The 17767-nt window shown below is 44.8% G+C and overlaps 1 protein-coding gene across 1 annotated transcript; it reads right to left on the reverse strand.

The window, feature by feature from the left end:
- Positions 1–12892: 12892 nt before the first annotated feature.
- LOC147424122 (uncharacterized) lies at positions 12893–15647 on the reverse strand. The gene has a single exon (XM_086501735.1). It carries the CDS (start codon positions 15570–15572, stop codon positions 13428–13430), a length of 2145 nt encoding a protein of 714 aa, XP_086357861.1. The 5' UTR covers positions 15573–15647; the 3' UTR covers positions 12893–13427.
- Between the last annotated feature and the right edge of the window lie 2120 nt (positions 15648–17767).

A 17767-nucleotide genomic window follows, 5' to 3' on the forward strand; every position in this document is an offset into this window, starting at 1 on the left:
CTATTAATAATAAAAGAACTAGAGTGCTTCGTTAGCCGCAGAGTCTGAGGGTAAGAGAAAACAAGAACCTCTAGAAGACAAAAACTTGGGGGGCGGGGGGAGAGAGAGAGAGAGAGAGAGAGAGAGAGAGAGAGAGAGAGAGAGAGAGAGAGAGAGAGAGAGAGAGAGAGAGAGAGAGAGAGAGAGAGAGAGAGAGAGAGAGAGAGAGAGAGAGAGAGAGAGAGAGATGTATATTTTTTATTATTGTCCTGGATGGACAAATATGACCTGTAGGACCAAAGGTACATGTGAGATGTACCCTCATAGTATAGTGAATTTTGGGCACACGCACCCAAAGTTATCAAAATTTGGATACTCAAGAGCTTTTGCCAACATGATCATTCTGTTTGCTCTAAAGTTGAAGGTTACATCTGCATCACCATCAACAATTGGACCAACAGATTTGCCATTTTGGCCACAAAACAAATTATGGAGGACAGTATTGGTCATTGAATTTTGGATTATCTCCCTTCAATTGCATAAGAGCTTCTATATCACTCTTGAACTTGTGAGGAGATTCTCCCAGAACTTGTGCATCCAAGCCTCTTTTTACCACATTCCAATCATTCTATTTAACAAAGTCCCAACAAAACTAATTCTTCAACACTGCATTGTAGACCCAAATCAAAGTGAAACAATCAACAACGACAATTTCTATTGATCTTGTCTTGGCTCTTAAGGTGTTTGCATGGATGCATTAAGACCCATATTGAAATCTTACCAAGCTCTTTCAAACCAAAGGCAACTGTCGGTATTTGGTAATCACAAGGTACCTCATAGAGATCCATAGTTACATGCATACGCCCCCCTCCAGATGCCAGTGAGGCATCCACTCCTTGTTGCCGTAAGTCTTCTAAATCTTTCTCGAGCAAAATATTGGAAACTATATATGCCATTTCAATACTTTTGAAGTCAAAATATTTATGAAAGGATGAAAGGATGAGAGAGAGAGAGAGAGAGAGAGAGAGAGAGAGAGAGAGAGAGAGAGAGAGAGAGAGAGAGAGAGAGAGAGAGAGAGAGAGAGAGAGAGAGAGAGAGAGAGAGAGAGAGAGAGAGAGAGAGGCAACCAATTGCCATGGTTCAGAGGTGTACCTCGAAAGAATGAGATACTGATCATAGTACTTCAGAGGGGTACCTTGCAGAAAACCACGAGGAGGGTTAGAGCTTTGTCAAGCTCAATGTTCGTAATCATACAAGATGTCAATGTTATTAGTTGTTTGTTGTTCCATTTTTATGTTAAAAAAAAAACAAAACATGCAAGTTTCCTTCTATGGGGGAGTTTGCACAGTCCTCCCCAATTTTTATAATACGAGGGAACGTGCCATTCCCACGGCAGCATGCAATTCTCAGTGTGTTCATTAACTGCGTTCGCAGTGTCAAATATGTCAAAAATCACAGAATGATAAGGCTTACTCACCGCGCGATTGAATGTCTATCGTCGATGCACCTTGCATCAACGATGATGGGCATCTCCTGCTCTTAACCCGTTGCAAGAGACGAAAATGGAGGATGAAGGAGATAGGCTTGTGACTATTTGGGTGGAGGAACTTTAGGAAGAAGCGGGAATTTTTATATTTCAGCTTCTGTCAATTCAGAGCCCATCAAAATTCACTCGTCGCTTCATACGTCCAAATCTGGTGGAAGCAAAAAGGATGGTGCTCAACTGTGAAAGGCACATTAGCAGTGGGTGATCAATATCAACTGGTGTAAAGAGTTCAAACCAGATTATTTCTGCCATCTGTACTATATGTACTCTTGTTCTGATTAGTTCCAAACTCAAGTTTGGAAATTTGAAAACGCCATAGAACAAATCAATCTCGTCCTTCATGTGCATAACCTGCTAACACCATAGTCCATGTTGTCAAGTAGTGTTTTGGACTCATCAAGCTTGCCACATTGCCAAGCACAAAATGTTTCTGTAACAGCCCCACAATAGCCCCTATTTGCATAAGTGATTGCAGTTGGAGTGGTGTCCTCACTTTGCATCGTTTGGAAACAGCCCAGGGCTCCATGGCATTCCTGATAGAAATCTCCTCAAGCACTCTTTGGTGCTTTCCCCAGAACAACACATTTCACATACGTGATCATTGCTCCTACGTAGTGCCACATGATTTCAAGATGCAAGCATATGTGATTATATCATAAGAAATGTCCTTGCTTTGCATCTTGAAAATAGGCAGGCAGCCAGAGCTCCCTGGTCTTGTCACTGTTGGGCAATGAGATGCACTTCAAGACACGACATTCCGGACATCAAGGCAATGTTACATGCATTCAAGACAAAAGCGTAGCTGATTGCATTTGGAGAGGTGCCCTCACTTTGCATCTGTTGGAAACAACACAGGGCTCCATGGCGTCCCACGGATCAAGAAAGACCTCGAGAGAAGTGTTCAGAGTGGCGTTAGGTGCGGGTGTTGGAGTGTGCATCTAGCCACCCTTCTCCCCATCAATGCGAATGTTCTTTGTGAAACATAAGCTTTTCCTTGTGGACTAATTGATCTTTTCTCAAGTTCTAGCCAACTTCTCACTATGCTGACAATGCAAAACCTTTTTGGAATCAGCTGACTGATTTTGTGGAACCAATGCGCGTGCGGGGAATATAATTTCAAGATCTTGTTTGTTGCATAAAGGGCCACTGTGCCCAGGCCTGAATAGCCAAACCCCATATCACTAACCTTAACTTAATATTCATTTTATCTATATACTCACAATTAAAGAATAAGGGTATGGTGTGTTGCTGCATGGCTCCATCCACTACTGTGTACTCTCCTCTCTCACTCCTCTCCGTGACGTGCAAACATTGCATTCTCGTCACTTAATTTGTCTGCTTTGTGGATGCTTGGTATCCCCAACAACAAATTTATTGAGCATTTCCACTTGCATTAACCCAGCAGCAGCCAGATCCTGTCTTATTCCAAGCTGCATTTTTTATTCTCATGCATTCAATATGTTCTACCTCTTGTTGCATCCTAGCAGCTGCATAAATATTAATCATTAAGACATATGCTGCCCCATAATGTCGGTCTAGTTGGACTACACGCTCAAAAGAAAACTTTCCGAGCTTGACATTTTTCCATTGTCGGCAAGCACCTAGCAGGGAGACCCAAACTGGACGATGATCAGACGACGACATCATTGTAATTACTCTCATTGCGGCATCATTGTAATTAATCTCATTGCTTTGTCAAAGAGCCTTGTACGTCCCAAACGATCAACCATGCAAGTATAGTGTTCTTTGTTTGGTGCAATGTCATGTTTTTCCCTCATGTTATCAAAATGCATCTGACCCTCATCGACTAAACTTGACTGGCTACATGCATAGAGCACATTGACATAAGTGATTGCATTGGGAGAAATGCCATCTTGCTGCATGCATTGAGAACAGTGCAGAGCTTCGTTGGCCCGCCCTTGCTGGGCATATCCTCCTATAAGTGTAGTCCAAAACACTACATTTGGGGAGAAACCCTCCCTCCGCATTCGCTGAAAACACCCCTTAGCTTCCTAGCCTTGCCCCTATCGGGCATATCTTGCAATCAATGCATTCCAAGAGACTTCATTCCAGACAGAAAGCTGGTCAAGAACTTGTTGTGCTTGCAAAAGTACACCACACTTGGCATACATGTCAATCAAAGCATTGCCAAGCACGACATCTTTTTGTAACAGCCCCTGCCTAACAATCTCATCATGAATCTGCTTGCCCATGATAGCATTTTGCATAATGCCACATGCCTTCAAAACACAAGCATAGGTGACCGTATCCCGAGAGAAGCCCTCACTTTGCATTCGACGAAAACAAACAAGCACTTCCTGGCTGTGATCTTGTTGGGCATATCCTGCAATCAATGCATTCCAAGAGACTACATCCCGGACATAAAGCTCGTCAAGAACTTGTTGTGCTTTGGAAAGTACACTACACTTGGCATACATGTCAACCAAAGCATTACGAAGCATGACAGTTTAGTGCAACAACCCCCGACTAACAAGCTCATCATGAATTTGTTTTCTTGTGTCGATGTCTTTCAAAGTGGCACATACCTTCAAAATGCAAGCATAGGTGACTGCATCTGGAGAGAAGCCCTTGCTTCGCATTAGCTGGAAACATCCCAATGCTTCTTGGCCCTGCCCCTGTTGGGCATAACCTGCAATCAATGCATTCCAAGAGACTGCATCTCGATGAGGAAGCTCGTCAAGAACTTGTTGAGCTTTGAAAAGTACACCACACTTGGCATACATGTCAACCAAAGCATTGCCAAGCATGACAGTTCTTTTCAACAGCCCCTGATTGACAATCTCATCGTGAATTCATTTGCCCATATCAATGTCTCGCATAATGCCACATGCCTTCAAAATGCAAGCATAGGTGGCTGCATCTGGAGAGAAACCCTCACTTCACATACAATGGAAACAATTCAAAGCTTCTTGGTCCTGGCCTTGTTGGGCATATCCTGCAATTAATGTAGTCCAAGAGATGACATCTCGGTTGGGAAGCTCGTCGAAACCTTGTTGTGCTTTCTAAAGTACACCACAATTAGCATACATGTATATCAACGCATTGCCAAGCACGACATTCTTCTCCAGCAACCTCTGACTAACAATCTTGTCATGAATTTGTTTGCCCAGATCAACGTCTTGAATAATACCGCATGCCTTCAAGGCACAAGCATAGGTGACCGCATCCGAAGAGAGGCCCTCGCTTCGCAAGCGATGAAAACAACCGAGAGCTTCGTGACCCTACCCATGTCGGGCATATCCTGCAATGAGTGCAGTTCAACCGACGACATCCCGGATTGGAAGCTCATCAACAACTTGTTGTGCCTTGACAAGGGCACCTCACTTAACATACATACTGACCAACAAGTTGTGTAAGCACGTGTCCTTCTCAAGTAACCCACTAGCGCAAATCTTCGCATGTACCTTATTGCCTTGACACAAATCCTCCTTCTTAGCGCATAGGCTTTTAATGAGGTCATCCAATGTAGTCTTATTATTTTCGAGTGTGTGTCATTGTCATCATCTCCATATTTCACTTATGTGATTTTGTGAGGGCATTGAGAGATTCTTAGTGAACGCGAAATGAGTGTGACTATGGGAACCTCCGAACTAAGATCGAATTGCTGGTAAGAGTTGGCAGTTGGTAGCTTTTGACGGCTTAGTTTTTTTTAGAGGTTTTTAGTGCTGGGGTTTTTTTAAAAAAAAGAGGAGCTACGTGGGCTAAGGACAGGCATGTTGGGGTATAAAGCCCAATGTGGTCGCCCAGGTAAGTGGGCGGGCCTCCAGGTATGTACACATATTCTTTTGTGAAAACCTAATAAGAACTCACTATGCTCTACACATTACAGTAGAGCGAGTTCACCATATCGTCGTGCTCTTCTTCTCGCACTCTCTCTCGCGTCGCATTTCCGCTCGTACTCCTTCAACTGGTATCAGAGCTTAGATCGAGGCTCGGGGCAGCATTTGCAGGTAGCCAGAGTCACCTGCTCAGATTGGAGTAGGATTCGACAGGCGAAGACACGGCCCCAATTCTTGTGGGTGCGCCCACAGGGCTAGGTGTTCTCAGAATTTGATTCTGAGGTGATCTCGGCCACCGTTCGGCTTCGACAAAGTTTTGCGCAGGCCATTTTCGACTACGTGGTCTCGGCGGGTGCAGATCTGACTCTGCAAATTTGGGGTTTCGGCTTACGACTGCAGGTGCTGAGGATATTGGCACTCCCAGAGTGCTGATTTGTGGCTGTCTACACATCGAAGAACGGCTTACAGTTCTTGGAGGCGTGTCACATACGACACGGGCGCATCTACACACAGACTATAGGCAACATCCACTAGTTCATCAGGTAGCTTGTGTTTGCTGCTTGATATTCCTGATTTCATCCTGACATTGCAGGTACTTCCACATGGGATGTATTATCAGCGATGATGTATGTCTGTTGAGGGTTTGCTGGCTGTGAGTCATGCAGCAAACAACCGCCGCAGCGGTTACAACATATAGTGGGAAATTTGTGGATGTATGACTTTGTGGGAAGTCTATGTACTGTCAGATTTACTGCAGCCTTTGTTGAGGGTCGAGTGAGGTTTTATTGAGCTGGGGGATTCTCGAATGTTGAGATCCTTTCGGTGATACAGGTCTTGGAGCGATCCCTCGAGCACCCTTAGATAGGCAGCTAGGATGTATTCAATATGAGTGAGACAGTTGGGATTGCATCTTTGCTTTACTGCCGTTGAGGCATTGTCGCAGTCTATGCTTACAAGACAATGAGAGACAGTATAGGTGCAGGACAGGTGTACCCACAGCTTACAGTGTTAGAGAAACAGTGGTTTTTTGAGCTGTTTTTGGTCTGTTTTTGAGTACACAAGAGCCATTTTACAAAGGAGACTCTGCCAAAATTTTTGCAGAATCTGAAGCTTTCTTGGTTCATTTGACAGGTTGATATTGGTTCAGAGGTCAGTTTACAGGGGAAACTCTGCCTAATTTTTCCCAGGAAAGTAAACTACTGTGAAGCGTAGCTATGGCTGGATCATAGGACACTGCTCTTTACAATATCAAGAAGCTGGATGGAACCAATTTCCCATTGTGGAAGAAGCAGATTTGGCACATGTTGGTACAAAAGAAGCAGATAAAACCTATAAAGCTCAAGGGGCTAAAACCAGAAGATATGGACGAAAATGAATGGAGCGAAATGGATGAATTGGCACTTTCTACCATTATGCTGACTTTGGCAGAAAGCGTTTACTTCGATGTAGCAGACGAGATGTCGGCTTATCAAGCATGGTTAAAGTTGAGTGATCTTTATGAGAAGCAGAGTGCAGCTTCACAGGTATACTGGCTTAAGAAGCTTGCTGACTTGAAGATGAAAGAAGGGACACCTATGTCCAATCATCTGAATGAATTCAACACAATCTACAGTCAATTGGCAGCTCAAGGTGTCAAGTTTGATGAACCTGTTAGAGCTATGTTCCTGTTGATCACATTGCCGGAAAGTTGGGACACTTTTCTCACAGCTTTGAGTAATTCTGCACCTCCAGATGGTTTGAATATAGCAGGTGTAGAAGGAAGTCTGCTTACTGAAGAAACCAATAGAAAGACAATGGACAAAGGCAAAGGAACAACCTTAGTTGTCAGAGGAAGGACCAAAGAAAAGTACAAAGGTGGAAAGAGGAATCAGTCTCGTAGCAAGTCCCGCAGTGCTAAAGGCAAGAGTGACATAGAATGCTACCATTGTGGCAAGAAGGGTCACATGAAAAGAGACTGCAGAGAATGGAAAGCAGAAAAAGGCAAAGAGAAAGCTGAAGACCATGGTGAGAAGAACAAGTCCTCAGTGAAGATTCAAGAAATAAATGTGACAAACACTGTTGCAGAGGATGACAGTCTAGTGTCAGGAGACATCTACTTCTTGAAGAATACAATGGACTCAGCTCTTCTTACAGCATCTGATGGAAATGCACTGAGTGACTGGATTATAGACTCAGGGGCATCACTTCATGTGTCTCCAACCAAGGAGTGGTTTACCTCTTATGTGACCACTAAAGATCATGTTCGGCTAGGCAATGGGCAGACATGTGAGATCTTAGGTGTTGGAGATGTTCAATTGAAGTTTCAGAATGGCTATTCTTTCACGCTGAAGAATGTGAGACATGTTCCCGCAATTACAAAGAGCTTGATCAGCATAGGTTTACTTGATGATGCTGGCTACGTCACCACTTTTGGACAGAACATGTGGAAGATATCCAAGGGTTCTATGACAGTAGCACATGGAGTAAAGTCTGGAGGACTTTACATGATTTATGTATCAAATGTCTCTAAAAATGTAATCAATGTAACCGAGCAGCCGAACGTTTCTTTGTGGCATAGCCGGTTAGGACATATGTCCAAGAAGGGAATGGAAATCTTGTCTCGTTCTGGTTATTTGCCTGGCTTTTCATTTAATGATTTTGAATTCTGTGAAAATTGTCTGTATGGTAAGCAAACATAGCAGCCACATAAGCATAGAAGCAGTAGAAGAGATACACATTTGGCACTTGTTCATAGTGATTTGTGTGGACCTATGCCTAACCTATCTCTAGGGGGAGCTTCTTACTTTATGACATTTATAGATGATTACTCGAGGAAAGTATGGGTTTACTTTCTCAAGCACAAGGATGAAGCGTTTAGTGTGTTCAAAACGTTTGTGACACTTGTGGAGAATCAGAGTGGCAAGAAGCTTAAATGCTTACGCACTGACAATGGTGGAGAGTATGTTTCAAAGGCCTTTCAGGACTTTTGTGAGTCAAAAGGTATAAAACGTGAACTTACCGCTCCTTACAATCCTCCTCAAAATGGTGTTGCTGAGAGGATGAATAGGACCATACAAGAGAAGGCCAGAAGTATGTTGTCTAATGCACAATTTCCAAATGGGTTTTGGACTGAAGCTGTATCAACAACTGTTCATCTTATAAATAGATCTCCTAGCAAGGTTTTGGAGAAGGATTTAGTGGCAGAGATGGTATGGTCAGGCAAGGTGCCCTCATACAAGCATCTCAGAGTCTTTGGCTATGAGGCATATACTCATGTTGCAAAGGAATTTAGGAACAAACTTGAGCCAAAGAATAGAAAGTGCATCTTTCTAGGCTATGGTAATTCTGGTGAGATGGGGTACAGACTTTGGGATCCTGAATCCAGAAAGGTTATCCGCAGCAATGATGTTCACTTTAATGAAGACAAATATCATTCTAAACCAGAGAGGGTTGAGGAGATTAGAAGAGTTGTCTTCCAAGAAGATGGACGTGCACGTGCAAGACAAAATGTCAGGGCTCAAGAGGAGCAAGGAGAGGATAGAGTGGAACCACGGGTTGTGGCTGAGCCTGAGCCACCTAGTGTGCGTAGATCTGGACGTGTCACGTGACCTCCTGATCGGTTTGTTCCATCTATGAACTATGTCATGTTGACTGATTGCAATGAGCCTTCATGTTACAAGGAAGCAGTGCAAATGAAGGACTCCGGGAATTGGCAATTGGCCATGCAGTCAGAGATGACAGCTTTGCATAAAAACCAGACATGGAAGCTAGTTAAATTACCACAGGGCAAAAAGGCTTTACCTTGTAAATGGGTTTACAGGTATAAGATCACCGCTTATGATAGTCAGCCAAAGTACAAAGCAAGGCTTGTTTCCAAGGGCTTTAAGCAAGAACAAGGCATTGACTTTGATGAAGTCTTCTCTCCGGTGGTCAAGATGACTACATTGAGATGCTTTCTTGCATTGGTTGCCATATTAGATTTGGTGTTGCACCAAATGGATGTCAAGACAGCGTTCTTGCATGGTGATCTAGATGTGGAAACTTACATGCAGCAGCCAGAAGGGTTTGTTGAGAAAGGCAAGGAAGATTTGGTATGCCACTTGTTAAAGAGTCTTTATGGCTTAAAACAATCACCGAGGGCATGGTACCATAAGTTCCACATGTTTATGCTTTCTCAAGGCTACAAACGTAGTGAGTTCGATCATTGTCTATATACAAAGAAGGCTAAGGATGGCAGTTGGCTGATCCTTATTTTGTATGTGGATGACATGTTGATTGCTGGCAAGCACTTGGAAGAAATTTCAGCTTTGAAGTCAAAGATGGCAAAATTGTTTGACATGAAAGACATGGGTGAGGCAAGTCATATACTTGGTATGCGCATTGAGAGAGACATATCAAAGAAGTTGATTTGGTTATCTCAAACAGAGTATATTGACAAGGTTTTGCAACGTTTCAATATGGAGAAGGGAAAGGCATTGAGTGTTCCATTGCCACCATATGTGAAACTTAGCAAACAAGATTGTCCTGTGTCTGAGGAACAACAGGCTGAAATGGATAAGATTCCATATGCGTCTGCAGTGGGTAGTTTAATGTATGCAATGATTGCTACTCGCCCAGACATTGCATTTGAAGTGGGAGTAGTAAGTCGATACATGTCAAACCTAGGCAAGAAACATTGGGAGGCAGTGAAAGGAATATTGAGATACCTGAAAGCTACAAAGAGTATGCGCATATGCTATGGGAGTCAGGAGCTAAGTGTAAAGGGTTTTACAGACTCAGATTATGCAGGTGACTTAGACAATCGAAGGTCTACGTCAGGGTATGTCTTTACATTGGCTGGTGGAGCAGTATCATGGCGTTCTAGATTACAAGCTTTTGTTACTCAGTCTACTACAGAGGCTGAATATGTTGCAGCATCAGAGGCATGCAAAGAATCAATTTGGCTTAATCGACTAGTAACAGATTTGGGAATCAAAGAAGAGATGCCTGTGTTATATTGTGATAGTCAAAGTGCTATACAATTGGCTCGCAATCCAGTTTATCACTCAAAGACAAAGCATGTGGATGTGAAGTATCATTTCATCAGGGAAATGCTCGAGGATAAGCAAATTTAGCTTGTCAAAGTTCACACCACAAAAAATCTTGCTGATCTACTTACAAAAGGACTTCCCTCAGAGAGCTTTGCGCATTTTTGCAAGCAGTTAGGTGTAGGGTAGTACATCACTTCTCTACATCTCTTGTATATTAGCTTGTATAGTAGCTTCTCTCACACTTAAAGTACCACATTGGACTTTAAGTGGGAGGTTGTTGGGGTATAAAGCCCAATGTGGTCGCCTAGGTAAGTGGGCAGGCCGCCAGGTATGTACACATATTCTTTTGTGAAAACCTAATAAGAACTCACTATGCTCTACACATTACAGTAGAGCGAGTTCACCATATCGTCGTGCTCTTCTTCTCGCACTCTCTCTCGCGTCGCACTTCCGCTCGTACTCCTTCAAGGCCAAGGATTCGCGTCACTGAGAATATCTCAATCCCCTCACAAAATCACATAAGTGAAATGAGTGTGACTATGGAAACCTCCGAACTAAGATCGAATTGCTGATAAGAGTTGGCAGTTGGTAGCTTTTGATGGTGTAGTTTATTTTAGAGGTTTTCAGCGCTAGGGCTTTTGACGGCGTAGTTTTTTTAGAGGTTTTCAGTGTTGGGGTTTTTTTTAAAAAGAGGAGCTATGTGGGCTAAGGACAGGCCAAGGATTTGCGTTCACTGAGAATCTCTCAATCCCCTCACAAAATCACATAAGTGAAATGAGTGTGACTATGGGAACCTCCGAACTAAGATTGAATTGCTGATAAGAGTTGGCAGTTGGTAGCTTTTGACGGCATAGTTTTTTTAGAGGTTTTCAACGCTGGTTTTTTTTTTAAAAAAAGAGGAGCTACGTGGGCTCAGGAGAGGCCAAGGATTTGGAATTGCCCACAAAAGGCCAAGGATTTGGAATTGCCCACTACGCTAACGAAGTAATAAAACAATGTTATTTGATCGAGTTAAAAAAGCAAGCTGGCTTCATTACAAGGGCAGAAGGAAAAGGGATTGTCATCAAGCATGGCGAGCGCAGAAGCATTTGATCATCCTCTTCAAGGGCCGAGCTGCAACGCATACTGTTTAGAGCCGCTCACGACCAAGAGGAGAAAACCAAAGGGCGCCAGAGCCTATAGAGGAGCCAGCGAGCGAGGAAGAGTTGACGGCCAAGAGGAATTTGGTTGACTAGCAACTTGGAGAAGGGATTACCACGTCAAGATCTCTTATAGGGAAAGCCTTCACGACGAGAACATACTCGGCGAGGAGTTGTAGGGAGAGACGCGTAAGGAGCAAGAGAAAGAGCGTGCACCAAGGGCGGGGTTTAGCCTCCAAGTTGCAACGGGAGCTGGTGGCCGAGTGGAGGCTACCGAGTGACAAGCAGTAGGAGAAGGTGTTTTCTCAAAGCTGAGCAGAGAGCAAAGGCGAGAAGAGGGTGGCCACTTGAACAGCGAGTCAAGGAGGGAATTTGAAGGGGCCGTGCAATGCTCTAGAACCGGTTTTGTAGGGAAAGAAGGATGTGCAAAGGTTGAGGTTGGTAGCAAAAAAGAAAAAACAGAGGCCGGCAGTGTTTGACAGAATAGGGAGAGTGACAGAATAGGGAGATGAGCGGACGAGCAGAAGTGATGGCTAGAAGCGTATGTTATATTGATCCGAGGAGGTGCAGTTATATACACGTTGTCAGGAGTTTTTTGGAGCAAGGGATTGCGCATATGTACATATACATGCATGGTGCATGAAATAAAGTATTGCCCATTTTCCAGAGCTAGGTGGTTACGTGGGGCTCACATGTGTACAGGTAGGACACCATGTACATAGTGTATCGATTTTCACTATTACCAGTACCAGTGTGTTTTTTCTACAATAATGAGGAGTTGGTAGCGCGTAAAACTTCTCGAGGAAGCTATCCGCGGGCCGATGACATGAGGTAAGCAGGTGCGTCAGATGGCATCTAGTGGCGTCAGGAGGTCGAACGGGGTCAATACTTGCACGCGGAGAAGTATGGACACGATGTGGGTGTTTTCTTATGATACTTATGCAAAAAGGTCATCATGAGGACTACTTTCTGGGGCCACTTCACGTGGTTGCGGGATGCATTATTTGGAAAAACTGAGTGCCAGGTGTGCGGATGATGCAAAAAAGGTGACAACTATGCACTGCGAGGTCAGTTTTTGGCTTGTTCGGGGTCTGTTTGAGGTCATCTAAAAGGCCACAGGTGCCCAAGTAATAAAGCTAAGTGTGGGAACTGAAAAAACAAAGAGAAGACCAGAAAAAATGTGGAGAAGAGAGGAGGAACAGCCGCAGGTGTGTTTTTGGGGTTTTTAGAGCCTGTTTTGGCCGTAAACTGCTCATCCGAGGTCGAATTTGAGCACTTTGACATTGTAGACTGGGCTTTTGGGCCGTTCTAGACGCGATGGAGCTGTCCATTTTACCAAATTCCTCACTCTTTTTCAGCTGTTTTTCTGTGTAAGTTTCTCCTATGAGCGAAGTTTCTGCTCTAGTTTGTGATTGTATCAGGCTTATTTTACCCATATTGTGTGAGCTATTTGCCCCATTGGTGTTGGCCCAAGCTCAATTGTATCTAAACATCAGAAATTATCCTCTTTTGAGCTGAGTTTTTTGGGTGTGTGTGTGTGTGTGTATCCGTGTGGAGTGGGCAAGTGGATAGTCTCTCTCCTCTCACTCCAGAGGTGTGTTCCCTGTCTCGGCCGGGGGTGTTGTGTAAGCCGAGTGGTGCCCCCTAGTGTGTGTGTGTGTATCATTCCAAGAGTGTGTGTCGGGTCGTTATAGAGGCGCTGTGTGTGTTTTCATCCCGCTCACAACATGAGGAGGCAGTTACAAGTCACGTGCATTGGGATGCAAACCGTTGTGCTGACTTAGGTGATGACATGGATTATTAATCGTCCAACACGCCCCCGTAAGACATGTCGTCATACAAAGGGCATGCATGTGTAAAGTGTGAGATTCAATCTACATGCTTTGGGTAGATACAATATGCTTATGCAATTATGCAATTTCCTGATAGCATCTTGGTGTGACTACCAAGGTCTTTAACCTAGATCAAGATTCTCCTTCATTAGATTGTTGAGGTCCCACTTCTTGTGAATCAATGAAGCTAGAATACCAGGAAAGTCAGCTTTGAAATCAGCATGAAGAGTTTTAGTTCTTGAAACTTGAACACCATCATATCGCCCCCGCAAGTGAAAGAAGTAGACTGCTTCATGGTTGCTGATTTTGCGCCCCCGCTGATAGAAGAGAATGGTTATGTATATCAGCTGAGCGGAAAGGTAGCTGACAGCCCTCTGTAGTTTGTCGAGGAGTGGAATTGGAGGCTCCAACAGGGTAATGTGGGGGTTGGAGGGGAGTAGCTGATGATGAGGATAGGTATGCACTGGAGTGAGAGGTAAGAGATGAGCCGCGGCATGCCGACCAGGAGGGACTCCACCTCCAGTATCAAAGGGAGCATAGACCAGTGTGGAAACAACAGGTACAAATGGATATTTGATGAGGAGGGGCGAAGGGTGACTGTACTGTTGCATTGCATGTGTGCTAGGAAACCAATGAGCACCAGATATTGAACTAGCCAGTGGATGCTCAGTAGAACAAGAGTGGAAGGGGTGCTCAGGAGGGAGAGGCACAACAGTATAAGCATCAAAAAAATCCAAAGTGGAAAGAGTAGGGGATTGAGAAATGATCTGGCTATTGTCGGCAAAGGAACCATCAGTAAGAGGTACATGTGTGGTAGGTGAAGAATAAAAGAGAGACATTGGTGGCTGGCTGGGTTTATTGGTCAGGTCGGGAAGCAAAGGAGGAAGGGCGGATGGAGTTTCAGACTGAGATCTGGGCCTCTTGCCGCTAGTGGCGGCAAAGATTGTAGCCTGCGTTGCACTGAGGGCCAGTGGGTGAGGTGCTTCTAGAGCCTGGTTTTCTTCGTTTGGAACGTCGGCACGGTGCCGAACTTGGGAGGATTCAACCAAAGCAGGATCATCAACAGCAAGGCCTCCAAGGAAGGCTTGAATGGTGGTGACATCATTATCGGCATCTGCAGTTGCAGCGTGCGTCAACATTGGCGTTTGCCGCCGGCAGCTTCGGGAAGATAGAGACTTGGCGTCACCAGTAGCACTATTGGTTGCGGCACGATCATGCAGGAGTGTATTAGCAGCACCTTTAACTGCGTTTTTGGCTGTATTGATTTCGATATGATGTGCTGCATGGATGGCAGCACCATATTCTTTAGCAGAATTGACTGCAGGAGAATTGACTGTAGGGTGGGGTGCATCACCAGCGGCAGATGCATCTTTGTCTTCTACAGCAGGTTCGTTGTCTGCAAAAGGGACTGCGTCTGCAGCAGGAGCGGTTGCTTGGTTGATGGATGTTTTGTCCGCAGGGGTGGCGGCTGCATAGAGGACAACAGTGTGGGTGGTGACGACTTCTACTGTTGAGGTGGTTGCTCCGTTTGCGGCTGACTTCGCAGAACCAGGAGCAACAGATTCAACTGCAGGGCTGGCGGCACAAGAGTGTGCGTGCGTATCTGCATTGGCAGCATTGTCAGCAGCAAGGACTTCGTCTGTAGCAGGTTCGTTGCCGTCTGCAGCAAGAGTATGGTCTGCAACAAGGGCTTCATCTGCAGCAGGAGTGGGCGTCTTGCATTCTGCACCAGCGTTGGCAGCAGCAAGTTGGACTGCAGGGTCGTCATGCCGAGGTGCGACGGCACCTCTGACTGGAGCACTGGGAGGACCAGTGTTAGCAGGTTGGGTGGATTGAACCATTGTTGGGTTTGCAGAAGCCGGCTTCCCGGGGAATGCTGCAACGATGGTGGCATCACCATCACCATCTTCAGCAGCAAGATTGCCAAGTAAGGTCGTGATGACCTGGTCATCACAAACAACGTTGGCTTCTGCTTCTTGGCAGGGGGAAGGGTGAGCAGCTACGCTTGGAAGAAGTGTGGATTTGACCACTGCAGGCGCTTCAACATCAGGGTTGGCAACATCAGTTGTAAGCGCAAGGGTGGCAGCAGCATTTTGGGCTGCTTTGAGGGCTGCGCCAAATATGTAGATAGCAGTGCGGGCTTGCCGCAGGGTAGCCAGGAGATGTAGCAAAAGGTTCCTCGCCCAAAGTTGGAGAGGCGCAGGTGACTGCATGGTGGGGCACCTCACAGGTGTGGGAGGATCAGGCCTTGGCTGCGATGATACCATGTGAGAGAAGGGAACTCACTGAAGAGAGAGTGAGAGAGAGAGGCTGTTAAGCCAGATGACACGCAGAGGGAGAGAGCCAAGAAGCGATGGCTAGAAGCGTATGTTATATTGATCCGAGGAGGTGTAGTTATATACACGTGAGGAGGCAGTTACAAGTCACGTGCATTGGGATGTGAACCGTTGTCCTGACTCAGGTGATGACTGTGTGATGACATGGATTATTAATCGTCCAACACGAGCAAGATTCTGGCAGAAGGTGGCAAAGGTGAAGCTTGGAGGAGAAGGACAATTGGTGCCATCGTCGTCAGAAAAAGCAGAAGTCCTCAAGCAAGTTTCTGGCGAGCACGAAACGAGGGCCAAAGGGTTGACAAGGGAGACCAGGAGAGGTTATCATGCAATTAGACAGAGCACGCAGCTGAAGACCCTACTAAGGAGAATATCAAAGAGGAGTTGACGATCTGCAAGAGAACGAGCGCCGTCAACCAATTAGCAAGAAAATGAGGAGAGGATGGCAAGAAGCATTGTTTTTTTAATTAAAACTCAAAGTTTGTTTTACAGAGATCCAAGGGGTGATTCCCTTCGCCGATTCTCGGCTCTACAAGCCATTGTAGATGCGACTAAAGGATTGTTTTAAAGCATAAGCTAGATGGTTGATGAGACGTTTGGAAGGATCTTTTGATAGCAAGAAGTAAGCTCAGATACAAAGAGGTTAACATAAGCGGGTAGTGCAACGTTAAAGGAAGGGCAAGGGGAGATACTGTGTTCTCGTGCTCTATCAACAAAGGGCACCGTTGCTTGTACTTTTTGCTCTTGTTTGAGCAGTTAGCTGGATTTCTTGGACTTATTGGTTGCAATTCAATTCTAATCAAACTTTAAATTGACAGCAAAAAGATTTTGAGTTTTAAAGTGCGGCTTGTATCTTCAAAATATTATTCTGTTGTCATCTCTCTCTCTCTCTCTCTCTGCGTTTTCGACAGTCAGCAGCCCGGTTTTGACCCGGATCAACTTGTGAAGATTAAAAACCCCCGACACTGTTTTGTGGCAAACTTAAAGGAAAGTCTGAAGTTCAAAGCTGAGCTGAAAAGGCCTGCTACCTTTGAGGAATCAGTCACTATCACATCAGGGAGAAAGAATAGAAAGCTCAAAGACTCAATGAGTATGGGAAAGCGGTCCATGTGCAAGGTAATGATGGCCAAAATGAGGGAAATCAGGTAGAGGATGGAGCCCAACCTACTCAAAGGATTGCGAACACTAAACAATTACAATGAAATATGCAAGACATGATGACCATGATGCAAGAATTGCAACTCAGTGTTCTTGGAGGCGGTCGTGGTCGTGGTTGTGGTAGAGGAATGTCACAGCCGTGTGAAGCTTAGCTTAATGCTAATGAGGGTCATGGACAAGGTGTCTTTGAACTACAAAGGAGGTTCATCCCTACCACTTATAATTGTGGTGAACTTGGTCATATCAGCACTTACTGTCGGAAGACAACAAGGATAGGAGGTGATATATTTTTACTTCCTCAGCAGATTCCTAACAAGGATAATGATTATGCATTGGATATACGGGGAGATCAAGGTACTGAATAGGAAAATTAGGCCTCAACCTCTGATGGTCATGTGGGTATTGTGCGGGTTGAAAAGAACGAAGAAGATATGATGCCCATTGGCAAAAAGAGAGGGAAGGCTATGCCGGTCCAGGTCCCAGTAAGAAGAAAAGGAAAGAGAAAGACGATGAAGATGCGAGAGTTAAGAGGAAGAGAAGACCTTGGAGACAGTTTGAAGTAGCAAATTTATCTCTGGGAGAAGGCCATACAGCTTATAGTTTAAAGGAAGATCTGATTCGGAGGAAAGTAGATTGTACTTTTGGATAGTTGATGAATATGGTGCCTAAACTTAAGAGGTAGTGGAAGTCATTCGTGAATCCAGAGAAAGAGCCGAAGCATGGATAAATCAGGATGTCGGATGTGAGAGAGTTACCCAACATTTTTCCTGTGGTAAACGCTTGGCACAAAGGTGTGGGCATGGGAGAGGCCTACATTGATGGAGGTGCTCAAGTTTGTGTGATCACACAGTCATGTGTCGAGAGACAGGGTCTCATTACATGCGGGAGCTTTGGGTTTAGGATTTGACTAGCAAATCATGCCAAAGTGAAGTGTTTGGGGTTGATTAAGAATTTGGAAGTTGAAGTTTTTA

The sequence above is a fragment of the Adiantum capillus-veneris genome, chromosome 26, assembly GCF_014529385.1.
Source record: "Adiantum capillus-veneris isolate H3 chromosome 26, ASM1452938v2, whole genome shotgun sequence".
Taxonomy (NCBI): Eukaryota; Viridiplantae; Streptophyta; class Polypodiopsida; order Polypodiales; family Pteridaceae; genus Adiantum; species Adiantum capillus-veneris.